The sequence below is a fragment of the Lipotes vexillifer genome, unplaced genomic scaffold (genome assembly GCF_000442215.2).
Source record: "Lipotes vexillifer unplaced genomic scaffold, Lipotes_vexillifer_v1.1 scaffold1725, whole genome shotgun sequence".
NCBI lineage: Eukaryota > Metazoa > Chordata > Mammalia > Artiodactyla > Lipotidae > Lipotes > Lipotes vexillifer.
The window spans coordinates 323,676-350,373 of record NW_006771840.1 but is presented as its reverse complement, the minus strand read 5'-3'; the positions used below and the strand labels follow the sequence as shown (position 1 = coordinate 350,373).

The following is a 26,698-nucleotide window of genomic DNA, read 5'->3' as shown; positions in this document are numbered from 1 at the left end:
TTGGGCTTCCCTGGTGGTGCAGTGGTTGAGAGTCCGCCTGCCGATGCAGGGGACACGGGTTCGTGTCTTCCCGGTCCGGGAAGATCCCACATGCCGCGGAGCGGCTGGACCTGTGAGCCGTGGCCACTGGGCCTGCGCGTTCAGAGCCTGTGCTCCGCAACGGGAGAGGCCGCAGCAGTGAGAGGCCTGCGTACCGCAAAAAAAAAAAATTTAAAAATAAAGACCCAAAGTAGGAAGAAAATATCAACTAAAGTTTTCTATTTGCCTTTTTTCATTAACAACAAAAGGAAAATCTCACCTTGACAAGCTGTCTCCTTTCCTTGCCATCAGAACCCAAACAATCTATTATTTTTGGTAAATTTAAACCTCCTGCTAAACGAAATTCTGCTTTAAATGACTGTATAGTCACCAGATTTCCATATTCCCCTGTGGGGTCCACCTAATAAAATGTATAAATATGACAACAGCTCAGATACACAATTTGCATTTAAAGAAAAATGAATTATAAATGACAATTTTAATATTAAACAGAGGAATGAATGACAATGTGCTGTTGGTTAAGAACTGAAGTGGTAACTTTATAAACGAAAGAAAGAAGATCTGACATTGGAAAGGCTTTAAAAACTGACATAGATAAAATTTACCTCCCTAAACATCTCTTAATAAAAGTAGGGCATACAAAGTTAGAATAGTGTTACTGAAAAACTACTGAAAAACCCTGGTTCAGGTCGTGCCACTGACCTGTATATGTTAAGTCATCTGTATAAATTAAGTCATCTCCTCACAAAAACAAGGTAAATTTTATAAAAGTATGGAGAGGAGTTTTCTTGATTGTAATTGCTAAATCTGGCATTTTCAGGAAATATTCAGCTAAATAATTTGCTGATAGGTTAATCCACATGATGAAGCTACACTGCAAATCCAACAACTATAAATATTAAACACTAAACTACAAACTCAAAGGAGAGATTTTACAATGTAGTTAAAATGATCATTTTCTAAACTGTAACCTTTATTATTACATATATCCCTGGCAACATCGTACTTCTAACAATAAAAGACCATCAGGACATAGCTGAAAGTGTCATGTATATTATAGTCAATTTAATATTGTAATACATATTGTATTATTTAATACCATAATACATCACAGTCAATACATTCTAATGCATACAGAATTTTAAAAACCAGAATAAAACAATTAGGGACTTTCTTGCTCAGTTAAAACTTAATTTTGGCATAAACACATGAAATCTTTCTTTCTTCTGGCCAATAAAAATAAGTCTATAGACTTCTTCATAAGAAAGATGACAGCTGTAAAAATGAAGGCAAAAGAAAAGAAAGCAGGAGAGGCCTTTAAGTATTTTAAGTCTTGGGCAAAGTGAATCCAATAAAGAAAAAAAACTATAGGCTGGGGACTTCCCTGTGGTCCAGTGGTTAAGAATCCACCTTCCAATGCAGGGGATGTGTGTTCGATCCTTGATTGGGGAACTAAGATCCCACATGCCATGGGGCAACTAAGCCCGCACACTCTAGAGTCTGCGTGCCACAACTAGAGAGCCTGTGCACCAGGACTAGAGAGAAGCCCACACTCCGCAATTAAGAGCCTGCGCGCCACAAGGAAAGATCCCGCATGCCACAACTAAGACCTGATGCAGCCAAATAAATAAATATTTAAAAAAAACAAAAAAAAACTATAGGTTGAAACAAGTGAAACTGCCAATATTTAACCAATTTTGACCTACCAAAATGGCTATTTCAAATGGTTTAACCTACTAAAGAGTAATTTAGCTTAATTAAAAAATCAAAACAGTTAATGGTAGATTACCTTAATTTCCATAGTAGGAACAACAACATCTTCTAAATTTTTAAGTTTGATAATGGGCTGGTCTGCCGGAATACTTATGCCTTCTGTATTTAAAATAAAGAGGTTTCAGTGACAACTGCAAATTGAGGAATAGTACTGAAGGTAAAGCAGGAGAATTCAGCAGGTCCCATAAACCCAAACTGTGGCTAATCTGTGGTTCAGGCCCTGATTTAGAAATGAAGACCAAGGGCTCGGGACACAATGCCACTCAGGGTCAGGGCATAACAATGGTTAACATGGCTTACAAATGAATATGCAGGTTACCTGGCACTGGTAACTAGACCAGATTCACCTGAGGGGTCAAATCGAGCAACTTAAGATAATTATATACAGTGTAAATAGCACATAGATAATGTATTCCTGTCATATTCCTATTAAATGTGACTAAAGGACATGACAATAGTCTTTGTTTGTTTAGAGAGGAACACTATGAGAAGCCTCATTCTTATTTTAAAATACTAAGAATTTAAATGTGAAGATATGATTCTGAACAGAAAAAAGAATACAATTATTAAAGTATGGGGAGAGAGATACAAATAACCAAATATTATAGCAGCTTATAATTATTTAAATAGACACAGCAAGAAGAATAATGGAGAAAATGATAAGGTCTTCCCATTTTTAAGCCCTAAAGTGCAGTCACCTATCATCAGTTCCACAAAAAGATATTAAGTAAAAAAGTGACTGGAGGGGTGTTGAAGCTATTATACAAAAATTAAGTTCTGAATCATGTGTAAGTTGTAATCATCAGGACTTTCACATCTATAATTAATGTGTGAGTTGAACAGATTTACATTATTAAGCTCTATAATTAATATATCCCTAGAGAGAATAACACAGCAAGAAGGCAACACTCATTCTTTCAAACTGCATACTTCTCTGAGTCTTCCACTGAGTGGCATCTAAATTTGCTAGTATAATGTAAGCATCACAAAGTGCCTCAACACTTCTGACCATCTGAGGTCTCCTGCTTCTGATAGTACGTATTATTTTGTTTGCAGCCTCGGTTCGATCCTATTAATAAAAAACAAACAAAAAATATTACATAAGCAAATACCCAAGACTTAAACTTTTCAGAGTTATAATAACAAAAGGAAAAATAATTTATGCACAAAGCTAGACAATGGAAGGACTATAATCCCTCAGAGACCAAATCACCTTATTATGAATGAAATACATCAAAGATATAATAATCTCAAGAGTAAATGACTTGGGTGCCTTGTAAAATTTATTTTTTCTTTGCTTATTGCTCTGAGGAAAAAAGGTAAAAATACTTTTGGTATTTCTTATGCTTTGAGAAATATTCAGGAATTTTCAACCAATTTTAGGTAGCATCACAATAACAAAGGATTTACAAACTGAATACTGTCAACAACACACACTCCTAGAATTCCTGAGACTTAAGAAAGGAATATTTTGGGAAAAAATGAATATTACAATTCAAAAAGGTATGCATGTTCAATCCAGATACCTCATCAAGCTGAGAGCTTTGTTTAGGTGCATTTTTAGTTATTCTACTCCTTCTTGCTGCCTCTGGTTTGGTCAAAAATTCATCTTTGTTTGCATTTGCTAAAGCCAGTATAATAAACAAAGTATGATGAGGGTGATCCATTGAAATTCTAGAGATGAGCTGTCATAAAATTAAGAACTGTTAGTTTTATGGAAACCAAAAAAAAGAAAATCCATAACCTTTTAAATTTTGCTTAACATTAAGATATGTGTTACTGTACTAGATGCTGCCATGGGTGGACTGTGTGAGTATGGGTATGTATGAGAGAGAGAGAGACAGAAGTACATGAGGAATAAGAAAGAGAGAGAAGTTGAGTAACTTATGTGGAGCCTGAGAGGAGACAAAAGGGAATCTTTATTCTTGCCCTTATATAGCATAATAAATATGAGTGACTAAACTTTTTTTGTATTGCCACTTCCTAGAGTGGAACAGAAGTATATAATAATGTAAAAGAAAAGCAACTGTGGTTTGATTTTTAGGTTTACTTACATTATTGAGGACTTCATGAAATCCTAGGCCTCCCATCATCTTAGTCCCCATTCTAGCAGCCAATTGGTACATAAGAGGCAAAAATTTATATGATGGAATCTTCATTCCATCTCTCTACCATTAAAAAGAACACAAAATTAAAAAAACAATGCATTTCAAATAGTCTCACAACTAAGCAAATAAATTATTCTAAGAAAATGCTCCTCTACTAGTGCAATCATCTAGCAGATATTAAATAAAACTTCACTAATCACATATTTTTACTTATCATTTATCTTAAAGTCTAGATTGATTCACTGGTAAGTCATAATATTTGAACCTAAATCAAACTGTATTCAGAACTGGAATACTTGGCACTGCTCATATTCCAGTGAATCCAAGGAGGACAAATGTGGAGCTAAGGACTATTGTAATCTTGACTCCTGAGAAGTCAGTGTGAATAACACGGAATAACTCTTTTCCCCTACATGCTAAAAGTAACAGGATTTAATGTACACTAGTAGCAGAGGTTGGTTGTATCATTCTCTTCAGCCAGAAGAACCATTTCACTTTTAAGCTTCAAACTGATTGCCAATATATACCTTGTCAACATAACTTTAATATTAGGTGTCATCAATAAAACCTAAGCTTTTTTAAATAAACATTTACAAAATACTGCCAATTTAATGTTTTCTTAAAATCTTTTTTTCCATTTACAAAAATAATTTATCGTAAAAAATCCCAGAAAAGAATTAAAGCAGGGGAAAAATACCCCACCTGTGATCACATCATTTTTAATTGCTTCCCAAATCTCCCAATCTAGCATTCTGCATACTTTCCTATGGTAATTGCAAAGATATAGGAAAAGACTGACCTAAATTCTCTCATAGCCACATAAACCTACATCATTAGAGCTAATTAAGTACCTATGTGTAGAGCCCTGAACCAAGTGCCAAGGATACAAAGTATACAAAATCCATGACACTGAGGGGCTTATGTCTAAACTTTTAAAGCACAGGCTAGAATATTGGGTTGAAAAAGAAAACTTGCCTTCATCATGCCATTGACTTCAGAAACTCCAGAATTTTCAAGCCAGAGGGAACAAAGACGGAATATCCATGTATCATGCCCTTCTCCACTTAATAAGCAATTGATGTAATTTTCAACTGCCTTACATAAGAAACGTTTACGATCTTCTTTCAATGCATGGAGTGCACATTCATCCAACTCCAGCTCTCGCTGAACCTTTACTGTGTATCTTACATTGGATAATTAAAGCAAAACACAAAAGCCATCAAATTTTATAGAACTACAACATAAGATATACAAAGTAAATGAAAAATCTGGTGTCCACCTTAGGAGAAAAAGCAAAATTCTAAGAATTATAAGGGGAACAAACTTAGTTTTGTCTTAAAGTAAGTTTGTGCAACTCAAAAGCTATCTTAGGCAACCAAAGACAAAGTGGACTCTACCCAAGGTATTTCATAAATGTTATTCTCTACTTACACTAAAATATATAGACCAAAAGCAGGTTTGAATAAAGGATTTAATGACATCAAAATAGGTAACTACTCTCTATTTAATTTCAACACCTGTCTCTTCTTCAACTATGATACCAACAAACAAACTAAAAAAAGCAAAACAAGAAGCTAACATCAATATACTTTACAATTAGCTTAGAACCAGAGCATGAATTCTTATCTGGTTCTCTATACCTGTATATATACTGTATATCTGTATATCTTGTCACTTGTAGACCCCTAGTTACCTGTTGGTCTGAATTTTATGTTCCCTAAGAAGGCCAACTTCCTCTTTAGCTCTTTTCAGGAGAGCTTGCTTGTTTTCAAATTCTGACGATTTCATGTAGTTTTCAATTCTTTGGTACTGAGTATCTGAGAACCGTGCTAATGAGAGAAATGCCTTCATTTTTCCATTTCTGAGCCCATCATTGCTTTCTCCATCATAATTTCCAGCAACTTCCACTGCCTTCAAGAAAAAACAATCCATTTATGTTATATTTACAGATACTAAATACATCTAAAGAATTACTCAGATCAAAAAAATATCCACACTAAAGTTTAATTTATATATATGTATATAAGCTAAATTATATGAAGTACACTATTTTCTTGACTTTGCAAAACAACTTTGACATGGCAGAAATAACCAAAATAGCTAATATTTGCAAAGAACAGTGCAAAAACAAAAAGCTCTATAAATTTTTTAAAAAATCATATTATAGGGGGCTTCCCTGGTGGCGCAGTGGTTGAGAGTCCGCCTGCCAATGCAGGGGACACGGGTTTGTGCCCTGGTCCAGGAAGATCCCACATGCCGCGGAGTGGCTGGGCCCGTGAGCCACGGTCGCTGAGCCTGCGTGTCCGGAGCCTATGCTCCGCAACGTGAGAGGCCACAACAGTGAGAGGCCCGCGTACCGCAAAAAAAAAAAAAATCATATTATGCTTTTCATGTTCATTTATTTAGTGAAGTAGCTATTTCTAAAATTAGCTAAACTAAATAAGAGGGAGAAACAGGAAGGTCAAAAGCGGTACTAGCACTGGAGTCCCAGTCCTACTTGTAGTGTTGGGCTACAAATGAATAATAAAGGTTGACTTGCATATTACTTAATCAGCTAGTTTTACAAATAACTAAGTGGAGAAATTATCAGAAACTTAGCTTAGAACCAGAGTAGTTTAAAGAGTAGCTGGTGATGGGGGTAGAGAGAAGACACATTTCGGCTTACTTTCCAAACATGCTTCTTCTTTTTTAACATTGTTTCATTCTGCCCTGAAGAGTATACAGAGCTACAACAGTAATAATATTTAGAAAAGTGAAATCGTACTTTTATTTGCATTTGAAATACATCTGATCCCAATAAAAAGATCAAATGTGTTCATGCTAAACAACTCTCTTAAGGGCTGCTCAAAAGTCTTACCTTTTCTAGATAGGTCTGCATGATGACTGCAGGATTTTCTAAGCAAGTTTCTGCTAACCAGGTGCCACAAACCCTCAGACATTCTGTGTATATTAGTTTTAGGTTGGGATCATTCTGTATATGAAAGCAAAATCTTAAAATGTAATTCATTATCATGACTATATAAAAGAATCTTCCACGTAGGGGGAAAAAAGCAGGTTAAAAATGTCTTTCCTCATTTGCTTTTACCTTACAACTATTTTAATAATTCCAAATATGTAGGTTTATAAAATAATCATTCTCTACTGTTTATTATTATTACTATTACGGAGCAACTCACATTTATTGAGTACTTTCATATGCTAGGCATTTCTACCAGCTTTATGTATAGTAACTCATTTAATCCTCAAAAGAACCCTATGAAATAAGTACTATTGTTATCCTTAATTAGAAAACTACAACTGAGGTCAAAGAGGGTAGGTAACTCCCTGGAGTCCACATTGTTAAGCAATATTTAAACATCATATCATATGAGTTCCCAGGGCTTTGGTATAATGATGAATTCTCTAGTGATGGAGGATGTAATATAAGTTTCCATTATCCAACAGTACTTGATATTCACCAAGTAGGTTTATGTTAGAGGGACATCATTGTGTCCAAACCTTTAAAACACTTCATGATTCCTACAAATGCTGCTACTTTGCCCATCATATGCTGGAGATAGAGTTGAAGAAGCAACCAAGTTTATAATAACTAATATAGGTAATGTTAGATAAAATATTAGACATGATGTTTTCAAGGTATCTGGATTAACAACCCAATTATTCCAACTTGCTTTTTTCTAAAAGTTTTGTTCTCTCATGCATTTTCTCTTCCATTTTTTTTGTCATTTCAGATTTATAGTATCTATTTCATCTTTCTTTCCCACATACTGTAGAAAGTTTAAAAAACTGAGGCTTATCACTGGGATAGATTAACCGACAACAAGATGGACGGCTAGAAATGCTATAAATAGGAAAAATGAATACTTTCTAAACTTCTTTTACAAATATTAATTTTCAAGACTCCTTTTAACAATTTCTTATTCATGGGTCAAAGCTTTAATAAAAGCTTTAATAAAATTGGTAATTACTTTAAATTTTATTTTAAATATTTTAATGCACAGTAATTTTTCTTATAACAGTAAAATACGAATTTGGCCAATAGAAAAAAAGTGAACCTCTGTACAACTGGCACCCAGCTTCTTGATCATTTGCTTGAGAATACTCAGGGCAAGACTCTGTTCCTTTTTTGCCCAGAATACTTGTGCTTCCTCCAGCTGCCACTCAGAGACTCCACAACTAGCTGAATTATACTGTTTAATTTGAAATATTGCCCTTTCAGGAAGCTGAAATGAAAATGACAAATAAGAATAAATACTTTTACTAATACTACCACTACTATTACTAATAAAAGCAGTTACTACCATTCACTGAGGACTTGACTATTTGTCAGGACTGTCTTAAGTGCATCTCTGATTGCCTTCCCCAGACCCGATGTCGGCCTATCTGTTTTTCTCTTTATATAAAGACATCTATCTGATTATGTGTGTTTATACACAGTATATAAAATTGCTGACTTGTTATAAATACAATGAGTAAGTTAGGTAGCTTCTCATTTTTTTAACCAGGCAATTGAGGTTTAGAGAAGGTGAGTACCTTGTTCAAGGCTCAAACTCAGGTCTAATTCCAAAATGGGAAATCTTAAACAATTATGCTATACAATGTTTTAATAGCAATCTCTGTCTGTCAATGACATTTCTTTTTTACTTATGCTTTCTATTTTCTGGGTAATAAAAGGCAAGGTCAAGAGGTGAGATGACATAGTCTTAAATCTGATTACCTGAGTGTTCTTGAAAGTTCGGGCTAATACAGAAAGTTCTACAAGATGCTTGGTGAGAATGTCCTTAAGACACTCTCTTTGCGAGTTTTCCATTTCCTTTTCCATCAAGATCTCCAAAATGACTGTGCGTAGAGCCATTATAGGCTCCTGAAAACTAAAATCACTGTCTTTGAGAAGCTGGGAATGTTTCCACCACTTAAGGTATACTTCAGAGGGCTGCCTATCTGTTATTGATCTGAAAGCCAAATCACAGAATTCACATAAGAGAAATGAAAAAAACAAAACAAAACCCTGCTAATATGCAGGTTCTGAAACTTAAGATTTAATAAACACAAAGGAATCTTTTTTTTTTTTAACTGACAAATACAGGCAGTGGGCCAGATTTGGCCTGTGGGCTATAGTTTACCTACCCTTGACCTGGTCCAACATTTTCTCTTTTTTTTAACATAGGAATCTTTTTTTTTTTTAACTGACAAATACAGGCAGTGGGCCAGATTTGGCCTGTGGGCTATAGTTTACCTACCCTTGACCTGGTCCAACATTTTCTCTTTTTTTTTTAACATCTTTATTGGAGTATAATTGCTTTACAATGTTGTGTTAGTTTCTGCTTTATAACAAAGTGAATCAGCTACACATATACATATATCCCCATGCCTCCTCCCTCTTACGTCTTCCTCCCATCCTCCCCATCCCACCCCTCTAGGTGGTTACAAAGCACCCCTGGGGGGCAGGACACAAAGGAATTTTTGCAGTAACATGACTGGAACTTCTAAAATAATCCAAAATAAGGACCATAGTTTAGAAACCTACAATATGGTCAGACCTCTGAGGGTCAGTCAGCAGAGAACCCAACAGATGATGAACATTTAAAGATTTTTTCTTTCTTTGTTTAAATTGAAGTATTGTTGATTTACAATATTATGTTAGTTTCAGGTATACAGCATAGTGATTTAATATTTTTATAGATGATACTTTCAAGATTTTCTTAAAAATACTCTTCAACTTCACAAAAAGCAGCACTTCTAAACTAACATTCTTCTGAAATGAGAACACATTCATCAGGCCTGTCATTCAGAACATCTATACCTCTTGTCCAGCTTCAATGTTCCCTGTGGCAAAAAGGACAGCAAGGAAATGTAATAAACTCATTATCTACTGTGCCTGCCAGGCACAGGGCATGACTCTATGCAAAATGGCAGCTGTTAAAGAAAGAACAATCCGATGAAGGAAATGCTGGCATCTGGTAAAGGTTTCATATACCAATACTATTTATTAAAGGAAGAGAAAATGCATATTGTACAATTAGTTTATATGAACAGAGTGCTTCCCAGATGTTCAAACTAAGCAATACTGTCCAATCCTTTAGGCCTACTATATGAAGAGAAATTAAGATGAAGCAAGGAGACTAAGATGATAAGGTGATGACTAGGAAATGAAAGCTCTTTTAGTTGCTTGATAAAGAAGGAAACAGTAACACAAATTCACAGGAACCAAAACTTTAATTCCTCCCAAAATGATCCTAGAGCAGCAGGTCTCAAATTTTCTAATCTCAGGAATGCTTTACACTCTTACAAATTATTGAAGACCCCCAAAGAGCTTTCATTTATTGGATTATACCTATTAATATTTACCTTATTAGAAACTAAAACTGAGAAAAATCTAACATGTATTAATTTACTTTAAAATAACAATAGTAAATCGACTATATATCATAAATAACATTTTTTATAAAAAAATAACTATCCTTCCCAAAACAAAACAAATTTAGTGAGAAGAGCACTGTTTCACATTTATGCAAACCTCTTTGATGTCTGGCTTAATGGAGACAGTTGAATTCTCATCTTTGCTTCTGCATTTGGTTTGCTGTGCTATGATGTTTGGCTGAAGTATATGAAGAAAATCTAGCTTCATACAGATACATAGTTGGAAAAGGGAGGAGTATTTTCATAGTCTTCAGATAATTGTGGCTATTCTCTGATACCTCACCAAAACTTCACTATACCTCATGAGAGAATGAGAGCAAAAACACCAGATAACATTTTGTAAGAACAGTTTTGATTTCATGAACTCCTGAATGGATCTTGGGAAAACCAGGATCTCTACACCACACTTTGCGAACTGCTGTCCTAGAGCCTAGGTATTTGGTACCAGCTCATCAAACTTTCCCTTTCTTCCTTATAACTCCCTAGCAGAGAAAGATCCAGGAACACTGGAAAGTGAGATCACTTCCTTTTCACCATTATAAGAGGCAATCTCCCCTAAACACTTACTCCATATTCATTAACATTGACTGTTTACTAAGAATTGGTCACCAGGAAAAAGCACTAGGGATACAAAGGATTCAAGAATAAATAAGCCCTATTTTTAGGGAGCTTCTAGTACAGCATGGCAGAGTATACATAAAATGACACTAATGCAATGTGATACTAAAACAGAATGGAGTATAATGTGCCATGGTAAAAAACATGAGGAAACAATTTCATCTAGGGTTGAACAGGGAAAAAGTTGTAAAGAGAAAAACACAATAAGTTAAATTTTAAAAACCTGAATTTTTACAATGAATATTTTTGAAAATGTTTATTTTAAGAAGATCACAGTTCATTAGGTTAATTTACTTATATCTTGATAAAAGATATTGAAATAAACCTATAGCTGGTCTCTATATAGTTTTTATTTTTTAAAGTCCCTACTGGTAACAGAAAGGTTATACTTTGGAATACACAGTCATTTCAATCACATACCTTGAGAAAAGCTCCCCAATGTTTTCGAGCTCTCCGATGGCCTGCAATCTGCTAAGTGTAGGGTAGAGGGAATACACAGACTCAAGACTGCCCTTACACAACTCTTCCACTTCTTTAACTCTAGTGGCAGAAAAGACAAGACACTTAAAAACTAAGAAGAGGTTTGCAGGAAGATAAAAGTTAACTTCCCATTATAGGCCTTGGTGTGGATCTAATAATACTAACACTCACAAGCACAAGCATAAGGTAGTGGAAACAAAGTAAGCCTTGGAATCATACAGACCTAGATCTAAATCCCAGTTTTGCCAGTAATAGCTGAATAGCTTTGGGCACATTACTGGATTCCTCTGAACCCAGTTTTTTCACTTCCAGTTGAAAATTAAAGAATACATACAGAAAAAGCCTAACAAAGTGGCACTTAATGGTAGCAAGTATTACTTCTGTAATAAAGTACAGGATTTATTAGATCACAAATACTGTTAGAGTTAAGTTCTTTGTTGTGCATTATCTCATTTGTACCTCATAACAAGCCTTTAAGAATTGACCATTAGTCACCATTTTATAAAAAGGACACTAAACGTTAAGAGAGGTAAATGCCACATAACAACTAGAGGAGAAAAGATTAAAATTCTCAGTACACTGGTCCCAGAAGAAAACAAAGGAATGGGAAACAAGAAGACCTTCTTCAGGGTTCTGCGTAAATAACTGATCAGGGCTCCCAAAGGGAATTTTATTTTTAAAGGTAGAATATATTTGAACCACATAAGCAAAGAAAAAGTTATTACATAAGAAAAAAAAACAACACTTTATGTAAGTACCTAACATATGAGCATGCTCTTACATCTAAAACAAAAACTTAAAACGTAACATTGGTTATATATATATAAACATTTGTGTGTATATATATGTGTACATATACATATCAAGTGTGTATTAAAGAATTCTTTTGTACAAAAATTTTAAATATGAAGTACAGAAAACAACTATTAAGACAGGAATACTCATAATTCTTATGAAAACATGTTTGCAAAAGATAAAATTCATCTGAGCACTCATTTCTCAGATATGTAAAAGCTATGAAATTCTTAATTGTTGAATATTTCCTCCCACTTTTGTACTACTTTGAGTTTCAACACTGACTAGTATGAATTATTAATTACACAGGGAATTTTTTTAAAGGGGGAAAAGGGAATGACAAGGAAACAACCTGACCACAGCCACCAGGTCTTACTCCTTCACCAGTGCAAATCCTTGTGTTGAAATTATTCTTCAAGTTTTCAGAAAAGAAGCCATGACATTAAACATTAAAATACAGTAACTTTTTCTTTTTATAATACCTGGCATATTTGAGACTTTCATAAAAAGTGGAGAATTCCCCATCTCTTAGAGACTGCAGAGCATTATACAATGATTCATGGTAACTGGTTCCTTCTATTCCTTTGCTGTGAAATAATTTTAAAAATAAAAGAAAAAGGCATTTAAAAATAGAGACTCCTAAGATATGTATGCATAAACAGCTTCACCAAAAGGCAAAATTTTAAACTAAAATTAAGATATCTCCATTTTAAAAAATGCATTTCTAGAAAACTTGGTAAGAATTACAAAGGATTTTGTGGATCATTTAAATTCTTCAAGCAGAAAAAAGTGAATTTCTCAGATATTTTTCCTGGCTCTAAACATGTTATATTCTCATTTATTTATTTGATGAACACCTACTACGTGCCAGGCACTAGTCACCAGGTTCTAGATGCAGGGAATCCATTAGTGGACAAGTCAGATCAGGTCCCCATTCTCATGGAGTTTATGTTCTGGTTTGCAGATGGACAATAAATAAGAAAAATACCAGACAGTAACAAAGGACATGTAGGAAAGTAAAATAGGGTAACAAAACAGAATGACTGGGTGGCTATTTTAGAATGGACAGTCAGAAAAGATGTATCTGAATATGTCACATTATTAAACTACAGTCTGAACGATAAGTAGCCACCTTCATGGTAACAGGGGAAAAAGAAGATATAAAAACAGCCTGGCTTGATGAAAAAAAACATGGAGAAGCGCTTTGTGGCTGAAATATAGTATGCAAGGGGAAAAACAGAATATGGAGATTCACAGAGACAAGTAGGAATCAGCTCACAGAGTAAAATGTTTTTAAAATACGAGTGCATATCTCCAATTTTACAGCAATCTAAGTTTGAAATCTGAAAGACATTCTAATTAATGAAATTTTTTTCTATGAAAGTGATTAAACATACAATTAATATGATTTAATTTTTTGGTTTATATCATCAAAAGACTTTTTACATAAATATACAATCTTTTATTAGATTAGGTGTTTGGCTTTTCATTCAAAACACATGGTGATGGTACATGTAGGTTATAAATGTTTTCTTCCCGTGCTAGTGATTTAGCAGTGTGTTTTTTTTTTTTTTCTTGCGTTATGCGGGCCTCTCACTGTTGTGGCCTCTCCCATTTGCGGAGCACAGGCTCCGGACGCGCAGGCTCAGTGGCCATGGCTCACGGGCCCAGCCGCTCCGCGGCATGTGGGATCTTCCCGAAACGGGGCACGAACCCGCGTCTCCTGCATCGGCAGGCGGACTCTCAAGCACTGCGCCACCAGGGAAGCCCGCAGTGTTTTTTTTAATAAAAGAAAATATTTCACAAATAAAGATAAACAGTCTTTCGTGTACCATCCAGCCAATAAAAGTGCCATATAACTAAATAAAATGTTTGCAGCAGGGAGTGAGAAGGCAAACGCCTATATTTCTCTTTGGGTTTATAAACAATAAGTGAGTAAGATTCTCATGAGAAAATAATTTTTATATTTCTATTTTCAAAAATATCTTGAGGGTGGAGGTGCCCTAATAAGAAGAAGAGAGTGAAATTCAGCCCTACGTACACTTACTGCATACTGCTGTATTATTTAAGCATTTAGCTTACAGCATTTACAAAACATGAAAACATAACACCTGCTACATTCATAGAGCAAGATAAAAACTGTTCATTATTCATAGCTAGAGAAATGGCAATTAAAAATGTCTGAATTCTTCTTACTTGACAGAAATGCAGTGGTCCCACTGCATATTCCTCCATGCTACTTGGTAATGAAGTTCCTGTAGTTCAGCACACCACTCTTTATTTTCATGATCTAATCCCCTTAAATAGACGGAAAGGATATGGCAGAGTCCCAAATTCTGCAAGGCCTATGCAGGAGTTTAAAAAAAAAAAAAAGGAATCAAAAATAACAGAATACTAGAGATACAAAAAACAGCAAACATAAAAAGTAACTTTCGGGCTTCCCTGGTGGCGCAGTGGTTGAGAGTCTGCCTGCTAGTGCAAGGGACGTGGGTTTGAGCCCTCGTCTGGGAGGATCCCACATGCCGCGGAGCAACTGGGCCCGTAAGCCACAACTACTGAGCCTGTGCGTCTGGAGCCTGTGCTCCGCAACAAGAGAGGCCGCGATAGTGAGAGGCCCACACACCGTGATGAAGAGTGGCCCCTGCTTGCCACCACTGGAGAAAGCACTCGCACAGAAACGAAGACACAACACAGCAAAAAAATAAAAAATAAACTCCTACCCCCAACATCTTCTTTAAAAAAAAAAGGTAACTTTCACAATTTTAGTAGTTCACAACATAACTTAAAATGCCAACCTAAAACACAAAGATAGAGATCAAAGGGCTCTGATATTTGAAAGAAGAATGGCTAAGGAATATTAGCCAGTAACAGAAATGACAGCTCCTGGGACAAACTCTAGTGCAAGCTATGAGAAATAGTTTACATGAGGTTTTCCATACAAAGGACTTAATTCACTACCGGGCACATTGTACACAGTCAATAAATGTCTTCTACTGTTAGCTAAGAAGATTATGACCAACAAATCTACACTACCTTTCAAGTCAGTGACTTTTCCAATTTACCTGTATATCCCTCTGAGTTTTAATCCCAGTGCCTGAAAAAGAACCTTCAGTCTTACCTCTATAGTTTATCTGGTTGTGTAAATATTCCACTGACATACTGAAACAATCTGAGCACTACACTAGTAGTGCTTTACCAAAGCAGAAAAAAAAGTACCTGGATTATTCCTGCCTGGCGAGTTGAGGATGAGATTGCTGTCTCAAGGTCATATGTTACTAGGGCTTTCCCCCACATTGCTTCATGTTCATATGTTCGTAGTCTATGAGAAAAGAGTTTTTAAATGCTTTTGAGTTTTACATACATGTAACTTCTTTCACAACAGAATTACTATAGCATTATCTATAAAAAAGCAATTTACCTAGTAAGGGGTTGTAATATTTTCCCTCCACCACAACCATAAAGACTATCTGGCTCTCCTATACTTCTGTAGATTTCTAAGAGCAGATCCTAAAAACATGGAAACAACAAAAATTGGAGGGGAAAACTATCAGTTTATGAATTCATTACCATCATGTAACTCCCAACTCTACATGTTATAAAAGTAAAATATAATGATATTTAAATATATACTAAAGATACTGATCAGCAACACAACAAACTGATCCCAGACAACAGAATGACTGTGGACTACCTGAGAAGAATTGCTCACGATTTAGTGAATTAGATAAGAAATAAATCCCAACCTAACAGGCTTCTAACACATGCAAAAATAATCATAAAAACAAAAGCAAAAAAAAAAAAAATAAAAGGAAACAATCCCGTCAACAGCTAAAACTGTACATGGGAAAACGAAGTCCTGCAAAGTCTGACTCTTGAAAACTGAGTTTGGTAAAAATACAAGCAGTAAAGGTTTTCTTTAAGAGAAAATTCAAAGTTGCACTATGTTATAATTGGTAAAATGTGATATGGATAAAGAACTGGTTTGATGACTCAAAACTTTGTTATAAAATTTACTCAGGAAAGAATTGATTCTGCTTAAAATAATCTCAGTAAAATAAAAATGAAAATAGCAAACAAAACAGAAAGAAAAAAAAGGAAAAAGAAAACAAAAATCCAAAAAAGAAAACAGAAAATTAGAAACTGCATTGCAGAGAAAATTGATCAAGCAATTTAATTCTCTTAATGGTACTTGCTCCAGGAAATACTTTCTAAACACAAATTGATATTGGCATAATTCTATTATTCTAACCAAACTGTTTCTATTCATAAACATGAAATCAAGCCCTCAGTATTGGAACATTCAGTTCAGAAGCCTAGCACAGTGCCTGAAGTACAGGAGATACTCCAAAAACTCAGAAAAGAGGCTAAGACTATAAAGAAGCAAAAAAAGGAAAGAGAAAAATCAGGAGAATGGTATCAAAAAGGTAGATAGAACATATTTCAAGTAAGGCATGGTTGATGGTGTTAAGTGTTGATGAAACATTAATGAAGAAGTTGAATGAAAGGTGACCGCTAGACTTAGTAACATGAAGTTTATGAGTGACATTAGCAAGTGCTATTCAGTGGAGAGAGTAAAAGGAAGGAAATGGAGACAGGAAATACAGACAACTTTTTCACAAGGTTTGGCTGTGATGGAAAGGGAGAAAAAAACGATATCACCTTTAAGAGAACATAGGGAAAAGGGAAATGATTTTGTGTCCGCTTGAAGGAGAATGTTTTTAATAAGAGTTTGAAAATTTGAATATGTTGAAGAGCACGGCACAATAAAAAAAAATGTTCCTGAGAAAGAGTTGATGAAAAACAAAGCACAGAAAGAAGGACAGAAGGAGAAACTTTCTCTGCTTTAACAAGAGGAAAGATTACAATGGCAGCAGATGCAGGGAGATTTCTATGTTTGACAGTGGGATGTGGTGGGACTTCCTATAATGTCCCCTATTTTGTCCAAGAAGCAGGAGGAGAGACAAACAAAAGACAGAGAAGAGAACATCAGAGGTTTAAGCAAAATGAAGAAGATGAAACTCATTTTAGAGGAATTAGGTAACCAAAGAAATTCAGTAAGAATGGGTCAATTTAAGAGTAAACATTAAAAAATTTACAGAAGAAGCAATCTGCCCTGAGATGTGACATACAATAAACAAGTAAACAAATAAAAATATAATTATAAATGTTAAGTGCTACAAAGAAAATGAACAGAGTACTGTAGTAGAAAATACATGGTATAAATTCACCCTATGAGATAGGTGGTTTTACTTCCATCTTTCTGATAAAGGAACTCAAGGTTGAAAAGGTTAAGTAATTTGTGCAAGATTACACAACTAAGTGGTTGAGTCAGGGTTATAACTCAAGTTTGTCTACTCCAAGGCCTAAGCCTCAAACCATGAATTTATGTATATGACAGTCAAAAAAGGTAACTTCAGTTTGAAAATCAAATGACAAATCAAATCTATATAGTCTCTATAACAAAATAATAGTCCAAAGTATAAAACAAATATTATCACTTATAATAAGGTCAATAATATTTACCTGTAAACTTATTCCAGTTTCTTCCTTACTTTTTTCACTCAAACTGGAAATAGTTGTACTCTGGCTTCCTTCTTCAAAGGTAAGACTTCTGTTTGTCACAAGAGCACCTCTTTTAATGGGAATATACTATTTTGAAGCTTGCTAATACATATACCATAAACGTTGACAGAAAAAACTAACAGAGATTACAAATAAAATATAATGAACCATTTATATTTAAAAACAATACCAGTTAGGCCTAGAATAGAAAAGGAATTTGTTAGTATTATTCTTTGAATGAGAACTACATTTTAATGACAGTCTCGTTTATGGGAAGGCTATATGCCAAAATATGCTTATTTACAGAGCTTAAAAATAGAGCAGAAGCCCCTGAGTTCAATTCCTAAATGTTCTGTCAGTGGTTTTACCTGAAGTTTAACCTCATTAATAAACACAGGCACACAAATTAAGACCACACTTGAGACACCACTTAACACTTGATAATTTGGCAAAAATTAAGAAGTCTGATAATATTAAGTGTTAAAAAGGAAGTGGATCAGTAACAACCAAGGTAATAAAACTAATAAGTGATAGTCAGAATTAGAATTCAGATTTCCCTACTCCAAGGCCTCAGCTTTATGTATGCATATGATACTCAGTCCTATAAATAACTTCAATTCTAAAACCATGCCAGCTATACAGTGGTTATGACAATAATAATCCAATGTATAAAATAAATACTATCATAAGTGATGTTATCTCTATTATTTATCTATACTTATTTCAGTTTCTTCCTTACTTTTTTTACTCAAACTAGAAATAGTGGTAGTTTGAATCCCTTCTTCAAATGTGAAGCTTCCTACTGAGCCACTTCTTCATGAACTACATTTCTAAGTTGGTATAACCACTTTAAAAACCAATTTAGCACTATCTTATAAGACTGAAAATTTGTATACCCTGCAACCCAATAATTCTACACCTATCATTAACAGGGGAATGGTTAAATGAATTGTGGCATATCCTCCCACTGGTATATTATGTGGCAGTGACAAATTAATGAACCACAGCAACACACAACACAGACAAATCTTACCAAAAAACTGAGGGAAAAAAACAAGTTGTAGGAAAGCACACATATAACTTCTTAGGAAGCTCAAAAATAAGGAAACTAAACTATATTTATGGGTTTCTACTCACATGAAAACAGTATCATCCAAACAAATGAGCAACACAAAACACGAGATAACATTTACTTCTTGGAGGAGCACAGAGGGATGGGATAGAGAAGACCCACTGACAAAATGGTACTGACAACATTCTATTTTGCTTTATAACCTTTATATGTAAATATTACATATATTTTCCTTATTGGTAAGTTATGCAGAAAAAAGTTTTTAGAGGAGAAACTTGGAAAGTAGGAACAACAGTATTAGAGTCTATGATTTTGAGTCTAGAGCTATAATTCATCTAGGCAAAAAACAGAGTTCCCAGGACTTCTGTCAGGCATTGCCTTAAGTATTAGGAATACTAAAATGACTGAGGTGTGAACTACGACCAGTTGTCTAAATCCTGTTTGAAGGACTTTTGACTTCTTTCTAAAAAAAATTATGGATACTAACTTTGAAGGCTCATACTTTCTCAGGAGCAAGTTAACAAATAAAACTCTCTATGTATTCCTGAATACCTATATAAGGAATTTTGCTATTAACTAACTCGAATGGAAAACCTAAGAGAGCAATTCAGTTTTCTGACCTGACAGTGTTTGTAAACTGTTGATCTGTATTTTGCTTTTATACTTTTCCTGATCATTTTAGATTTATAAAAGTCTCAGTTCACCTGAGTCACTGAAGAAAATTAGCATTCCCTGCCCTCTCTATACACCTTATGTCTGTTTGCCCTCCCCTTCCCATCAGGCATCTGGAAAAAAAAAAATCAAAATCAGACTGTCAAAGCAAACAGCATGCCCCATTTGTCAAGCACTTTTCCCCTAAAGTTAACGAAAATAAAATCCAGGCACTCCTGCTTGTTAAACAAGCAATTTTGCAAAAATGTGCCACATTCTATATGATCACCTATCCTCAAATTAAAAGAGCTTTTATTTATACTCAAATAAGAGCTCAGTTATTCACTCCTGATTAGTAAAAAATATTATTCTATGGAACCAAGATACCGAGGCACATTCAGATTAAAACTACTACTCCTAAGTATGCAGGACTTTTGCCAAATGTTTAAAATCAAGAGTAGGCAAAAATCAATTTCTTACTCATTTCATACTTAAAGGACAACATATCAATACTTGTCTTTGTACAAAGTCTAAGTGATCACAAACATATCACTTATACATTATACAAATGATTTACATATTGTAGATTTTTAATTGTTTTCAATTGAAAAGTAGAAATTAAAACAAACCAGAGAGTTAAGAAATCAGTCCAAGTCTACTAAGTTAATTATATTTGAACTAGGCTCTGAATTCTGGTTCCTGGTTTTTCACAGTCCAAAAACCATACTGCTTCTAGCTTCATGACAATCCAAAGTAGACATTATAAGTAGCAAGCATAAGAAATGCATCAATATAACACCTCTTTGCTAATTGTGTAATATGAGTGATTTTGTGGTGGAAAAGTGAGGATAACTATAAAAATAAACACTAAGCTATTTGAAATAAAGACTTGAGGAGGGCAGTTGGGACAATAAACTGTATATTTTTTACTCTTCGACTTTCCTGGCTATTTTTTGCTTTTCCCTATTATCTAAGATACTTGTTAGACTTTTATGAAAGTTCTAACTCAGAGGAAAAGCAAATTAAAGTAGTAGAAATACGGGTAGATAAAATAATGAAAGTGATTTAGTCACAGAAAGCAATCAGTTACATTACTTCTAGTCAATAAGTAAAATGGATCTTCAATAAACTGAGGGAATAGTCGTAAACAATTTAATTGAAGTTAGGGAATCACTCAACCATTTGAAAAATAATTATTGATCACTTATATTAAGTTCCCAATGCTAGTTACTATGGGGAATACAGAGGAAAATAAGGATGATCTCTGTCCCCCAGGAGCTTGCTATGTGTATAATTTTTATAATTCTTAAGTAATAAACATCTCTATTTCAGAGAAGAATTGCTTATTTCTTTAAAAAATTTTTATTATCATTTCTCTTTAAAAGGTAGAGAACATCTATCTAAAATATCTTTTAAATGGGAGTGGCAGTAAAACAAATGTTTAATATATACCTTTAATGAAACAATGTCAACACCAATTTTACAAACAAAAACTTCCAAATTCCATTACCTTTTCTCTTGATCGTCCATGTTCTTCTTATCTGCATAGATTTCTGCATAGAGCAATGCCGTAAAATGAGCAGCACAAGACTGAGCTACCTTGGCAACCTCTAGATAATTCAATTCCAGCCAGAAAGCATCATCAAAAACTGTTCCTAAAGACGGTCTAAAGAAAAAAATTTAAATATCTAGTCATGTCCATTTCTTTAACTTAAATGCCAAAAGAAAAGTATGCTGATATAGAATCCAATGGTAGCAAATGCTAGTTAAAAAGACAATTACATTTAAATAACCAAAAACAACATACCCCCAATATATAACTATGAACATCTAACATAACATAGCTGAAGAGCTCTGTGACTCTTTTTGGATCACACACCTCTTAGAAAGTCTGATGAAAGCTATGAACCATCATCCCATACAAATTTGGGGTTCATATACTCCCTCCAATGAGGGATCCATCGACCATAGGCTAAGAATAGGCTATACAGAATAACTAATAACACACACACGAGTGTTTTTAAATGGCCAATTCAATGAAAATATTGTTTCTTCTAAGACACATTTACATGTCTTTCCTATTGCAGTTAATTTTCTTCTTAGTTGCCTAGGTTGAGGTTATTTTAAAAAAATCTTCCACTGTGATAACAACAGGCCATAACTGGAAGGGACCATGATATTATCTTTTTCAAAACAAACATTATACAGATGTGACATGGTAGTGGTTAAGAGCACTGGTATTAGCATAGGATACTCTAGCTAGGTTCAAATCCAGCTGGTTCACCTACTACAAGCTGTATGAATTTTGGCAACTTAACTTCTTAAGGCTCAATTTCTTCATTTGTAAAATGCAGAAACAATATATACCTCAGAGAATAGTTGTAATGAGTAAATAATGCTTACAAACCTGGTGAATAAAGTGCCTATCACATAGCCAAGACTTAATTGTAGCTGTTCTGAGAAACGTGAACCTGAACTCAGGTCCTTACCCTTTATTCTATGTCCCAGTCATATTCTCTCAAGGAATCTTCTTCAAGGTCGTATTTGGAATAAAAACTTAATGTTGAGAAACGTTATCTTCTCCAAGGCCAACTAATGTCAATACCATTCTAACTCAATGATAAATTAAAAATGAATGATTCAGAAACTGCCTCCCAACACTGAGAAAAGACATGTTTCCAGCTATAGTTAAAGCTTCTTATGGGCTTTCTCACAAGAGGATTCAATACAAAACAATATGGTGAATCAGTAACTTTCTAACCAGAAACACAAACCCTGAAAGGTCTAACACTTCTTTTTCTAAGAGTGGGATGGAAAGGAATGAGGGGGATATAGAGGAATTAATTTTTAAGATGTAAATGCATTTAGGTTAAACAATTTTTCAGTTTTCCCCTACCATTCCCTCCCATTTTTATCAACCACTGCCACTACCACCAAACAAACTAATGAGACATCAATGACTACCTATTACATTATTTAGACCTACTACATTATTTCTTCAAAGTTCTGGTCAACTCTGGAGCAGCAGACATCAGTCAGACCATCCTCTCTAGAAATTCCTGCACTCACTGTTAAAAATCTCAAGAGAAATAATAGGAACAAAAATACTGTATTATAAAGCAATCGAGAAAATAAACACGGCTATAGCACAACATCACTATACAGAACCACAGATTTTGAAGACCATGGTACATAGTAAAGAAACATGTTTCATAATAAAGATACATGCAGGAGGTTTTACATAACTCTAGCTACTTGAGACAAAATGTAAAGAGAAATGTTAAAAGAGGAGTAATGCAACTAAAATTAACCTGGAAAATCACTTACTCCTTTCCTTCACTGTAAATGAAATAAACTAAAGCCCCCAAAGAGTGAATGATTTAGCAAAGATAACACTGTTACTATTACAGTTGGGGGTCAGAGTTCCTACAGTATTCAATATCTTGTAATTTATTTTGTAATAACCCATAATGGAAAATAATCTGAAAAAAAACACATATATATAACTGAATCACTTTGCTGAACACCTGAAACTAACACAATATTGTAAATCAACTATACTTCCACGAAAAAGAAAAAGAATTCAGAGTTCCTGACATTGATTTCACCAAAGTGCCACCCTATATCCACAAGGAGATATAAGCATCACACATATTAAATACAGCAACTTGCAGTAGCATTACCTCAAAGAATCATGTTAAAATTCAGCCAGCAATAACAAGTTACACTTCTAAATCCCCAACTCAAGAACCAATAGTTACATTACCTCTTTTGTCTCCTCATGTAGTCCACAACAGCAAGCATTGTTCTTTGTGATTTTTTATCCAAATGGCATCGGAAAAAGTGCTCTGACTCTGACAAACAAAGATATGTCCTCTCAGTCCCAGGCAGACTTGCTTAAGCACTTTCTCCCTTTTGTTTGTGAATCTGTCTTCCTCTACACTATAAGGTTCTGGCACAAAATTGGTTTTCAATAAATGGAATTTAATGGCATTTCTTTTTCTTTTAAAAGAAACTATTAAGCTTAAAAAAACTGAGAATTTAATAGTAATTTATATTTTATTTCTGAAGAGGACTAATTCATTGATTCAAAAACTATTTACCTAGGATTTTTCAATGTACTAGGGGCTCAATATACAACCATATAACAAAGACTATTTGTGACCACACAGAACTCACCAACTAGCCTAAGAAACTTTTTTATTTTTATTTTTTTGCGGTACATGGGCCCCTCACTGTTGAGGCCTCTCCCGTTGCGGAGCACAGGCTCCGGACGCTGTTAGCCAATAAAAAGGAACATACATAAATAATAAAACAGAGCACAGTAAAGTTTAAATGGCAACACGGTCATGTCATATAAAGGCTGTGGTAGTGAAAGTAAAAGGAAGTAATTGGGAGAATCGAGTAATCACAACCTATGTCAAAGCAACTGGAACCATAGTCAAGGTTGGGAAGAATAATTTAGTTGCAGCAAAATATCACATTAACTCAATACTATTCTTATAATTATGTTGGTCTTGAAGTACAGTAAGTGAATTTGTACCTAGTTTTATGTTTGTACATAAAATACATTAGTAATATGCATCAATATTAAAGACAGTAAGTTAACATGACAAATCTGTAAACATTTTTCTTTTTTCAAATTTAGGTTTGAAAATCTGACCCACGAAGAGCCCTCAACTATGTATATATGTATTATGTGTATCCAATTCCTCATTGAATTTTTCCTGCAATAAGCTCTTAGCATGGGAAATACTTCTTATATAGCATGGAAGGAAAGTAGGTTATAAAAGTAAGTAAAGCATAATCCAATGTTTGTTTTAAAAAACTGACGTATAGGGCTTCCCTGGTGGCGCAGTGGTTGAGAGGCCGCCTGCTGATGCAGGGGCCATGGGTTCGTGCCCCGGTCCGGGAGGATCCCACATGCCACGGAGCGGCTGGGCCCGTGAGCCATGGCCGCTGGGCCTGTGCGTCCAGAGCCTGTGCTCTGCAACGGGAGAGCCCACAGCAGTGAGAAGCCCGCGTACTGCAAAAACAACAGCAACAACAACAACAAAAACTGATGTATATATACCAAATGTTAATTGTAGTTATCCTAGATGACAGAATTATGGGTGATTTAATTTGTTTAATTTATGCCAATTTTTCTGTATTTCCCACAATAAATATGATTTTTTTATTAAAAAAAAAAGTTGCTTTTAAAAAATGAGTTGGCCATAGCTCTAATATAAAATTCCATCACATCTCCAGCACAGTACCTATAATATGTGGTTGCATTTATTTGTCTGCTGTTTCAGTTACTAGAATGTAGGGTTATGTCTTGTTCACATCCTCACTGCCAGTGCCAAGCACGGTGCTTGACATACACTGAATGCTCAATTAGTTGCTCCATTAATAGTAGTCAATATTTACTGAAGGGATACTATGCATCAAGTATTATCCTAGTTGTTTTACATACATTACCTCATCGAAAACTTGCTACAACTTTATACAGATAAGACCATTATACAGATAAGAGAACAGATGTTTAGAGGTTATGGAATTAAGCCTACAAGGGCCTTGATGGGATTCAAACTATTTTTCCCTAGAACTGAGATGTTAACAGTATAAATTTGAGAAATTTAACAGAATACCTGAATCCAAATTTGCAGGAGTTGTGGATCGGCTTGTTTCTGAGCAGTGTCTGAAACAGTTAGTGAAAAATCCCTGAATGTGTGTAGAAAGCAGATTTCTCCATGATTCATTTGTATCTTGGATTAAAATGTCATGGATCAAGTATGGAAGCACAGTCTGACAAAAGTCAGTTTTCACCTAGAATATACAAATACATTCAGTCAATAGTTTTCAGTAAAAATATTTTACTTAAAATTTTCATTCCCTGTTACTGACATATTAAGCTTTTTTAAAAAATGACAGATGAATCTGTCATGTACTCTATGTACTACTAAAAAACATACAAAAAACATGTATACTAGGTAGTGTTAAAAAAAAATCAAACTAACCTAGAATATCTAAATCAAACCAATACATTACACTGCAAGTGCTCATTTTCAGTCTAGGCCACTTGCATATAATAAAATAGGACATTGCTGACAAATGAAATTATTATGTCACTACTGTAAAAAAAACTTCACAGTTGAAAAGTGTTACTAATAACAGAAGCAGTTTTCTAATTTGATAAAAGGGAAAATGGGGATCAAAATTTAAGAGAAAAGCTGAAAATTTGATTTTTGAACATTTTCTACATTCAGTGAAGTGCTACAACAGTCATGTTAAAATGTTTACTTTTTAATAAACCCCAATTTCTGGGCATAAAATTAGGGTACTTATTTGTGGTATACCAGGACCACAAATTTCTGTTGAATCATGCTTGTGGTACCGCAAGGAAAAAAAAAAAAAAAAAAAAGCCAGTTTTGGAAATACAGAAGTAACTAAGAATTGTGTGTGTGTGTGTGTGTCTATGAATGTATATTTGGAACATTTTATCTTCTGGCCCAAAGTCAGAATGTTCTAAAAATCTTACGGGCTTCCCTGGTGGTGCAGCGGTTAAGACTCCACCTGCCAATGCAGGGGACATGGACTCGAACCCTGGTCCAGGAGGATCCCACATGCCACTGAGCAACTAAGCCTGTATGCCACAACTATGGAGCTTCGCTCTGGAGTCCATGAGCCACAGCTGCTGAGCCTGTGTGCCGCAGCTGCTGAAGCCCACACGCCTGGAGCCCGTGCTCCGCAAAGGGAGAGGCCACCACAATGAGAAGCCCACGCACAGCGACCACGAGTGGCCCCCACTCGCCACAGCTGGAGAGGGCCCGTGTGCAGCAACGAAGACCCAATGCAGCCAAAAATTTAAAAAATAATAATAAAATAAAATAAATTTATTTTTTTAAAAAGTGTTTAAAAAATCTTAGGTTTATTTATTAATGAGAAACGAGTTGTGTGTGTATCCAGGGTATCACTCACTTTTTTTTTTTTTCAGAAGATGTTGTTTATTATATCAAACACATGTTAGGGTGCTTAACTCTATGCCAGTATGCCAGACAGAGGCAGGATCAGCATGCAGTGCAGAAGGTTTACTAGGGAGTGCTCTTGGGATCAATGTCTGTAGAAGGAAGGGAAGGAAGAAGCAGGACTGAAGTGAGGGAAAAGCTGGGGTGTGGTGTGGCAGCAACAAAGGCCT

The 26,698-nt window shown here is 34.9% G+C and overlaps 1 protein-coding gene across 2 annotated transcripts in view; it reads right to left on the bottom strand.

Annotated features, from left to right (window-relative positions):
* ATM (ATM serine/threonine kinase) overlaps positions 1–26,698 on the bottom strand; it is a 142,871-nt gene that overhangs the window by 28,140 nt on the left and 88,033 nt on the right. For both annotated transcript variants that reach the window (XM_007447216.1, XM_007447215.1), the window contains exons 38-56: positions 25,152–25,329; positions 23,285–23,372; positions 21,029–21,184; positions 17,757–17,844; positions 15,652–15,740; positions 15,450–15,552; positions 14,430–14,578; positions 12,716–12,820; positions 11,379–11,498; positions 8,638–8,872; positions 7,976–8,143; positions 6,778–6,891; positions 5,614–5,831; positions 4,896–5,103; positions 3,867–3,980; positions 3,339–3,497; positions 2,743–2,881; positions 1,829–1,911; positions 299–439 (exon numbers count right to left, since the gene is read on the bottom strand). In XM_007447216.1, the coding sequence (XP_007447278.1) occupies positions 299–439; positions 1,829–1,911; positions 2,743–2,881; positions 3,339–3,497; positions 3,867–3,980; positions 4,896–5,103; positions 5,614–5,831; positions 6,778–6,891; positions 7,976–8,143; positions 8,638–8,872; positions 11,379–11,498; positions 12,716–12,820; positions 14,430–14,578; positions 15,450–15,552; positions 15,652–15,740; positions 17,757–17,844; positions 21,029–21,184; positions 23,285–23,372; positions 25,152–25,329 (2,655 nt within the window). The remainder of the gene's footprint in view (positions 1–298; positions 440–1,828; positions 1,912–2,742; positions 2,882–3,338; positions 3,498–3,866; positions 3,981–4,895; positions 5,104–5,613; positions 5,832–6,777; positions 6,892–7,975; positions 8,144–8,637; positions 8,873–11,378; positions 11,499–12,715; positions 12,821–14,429; positions 14,579–15,449; positions 15,553–15,651; positions 15,741–17,756; positions 17,845–21,028; positions 21,185–23,284; positions 23,373–25,151; positions 25,330–26,698) is intronic.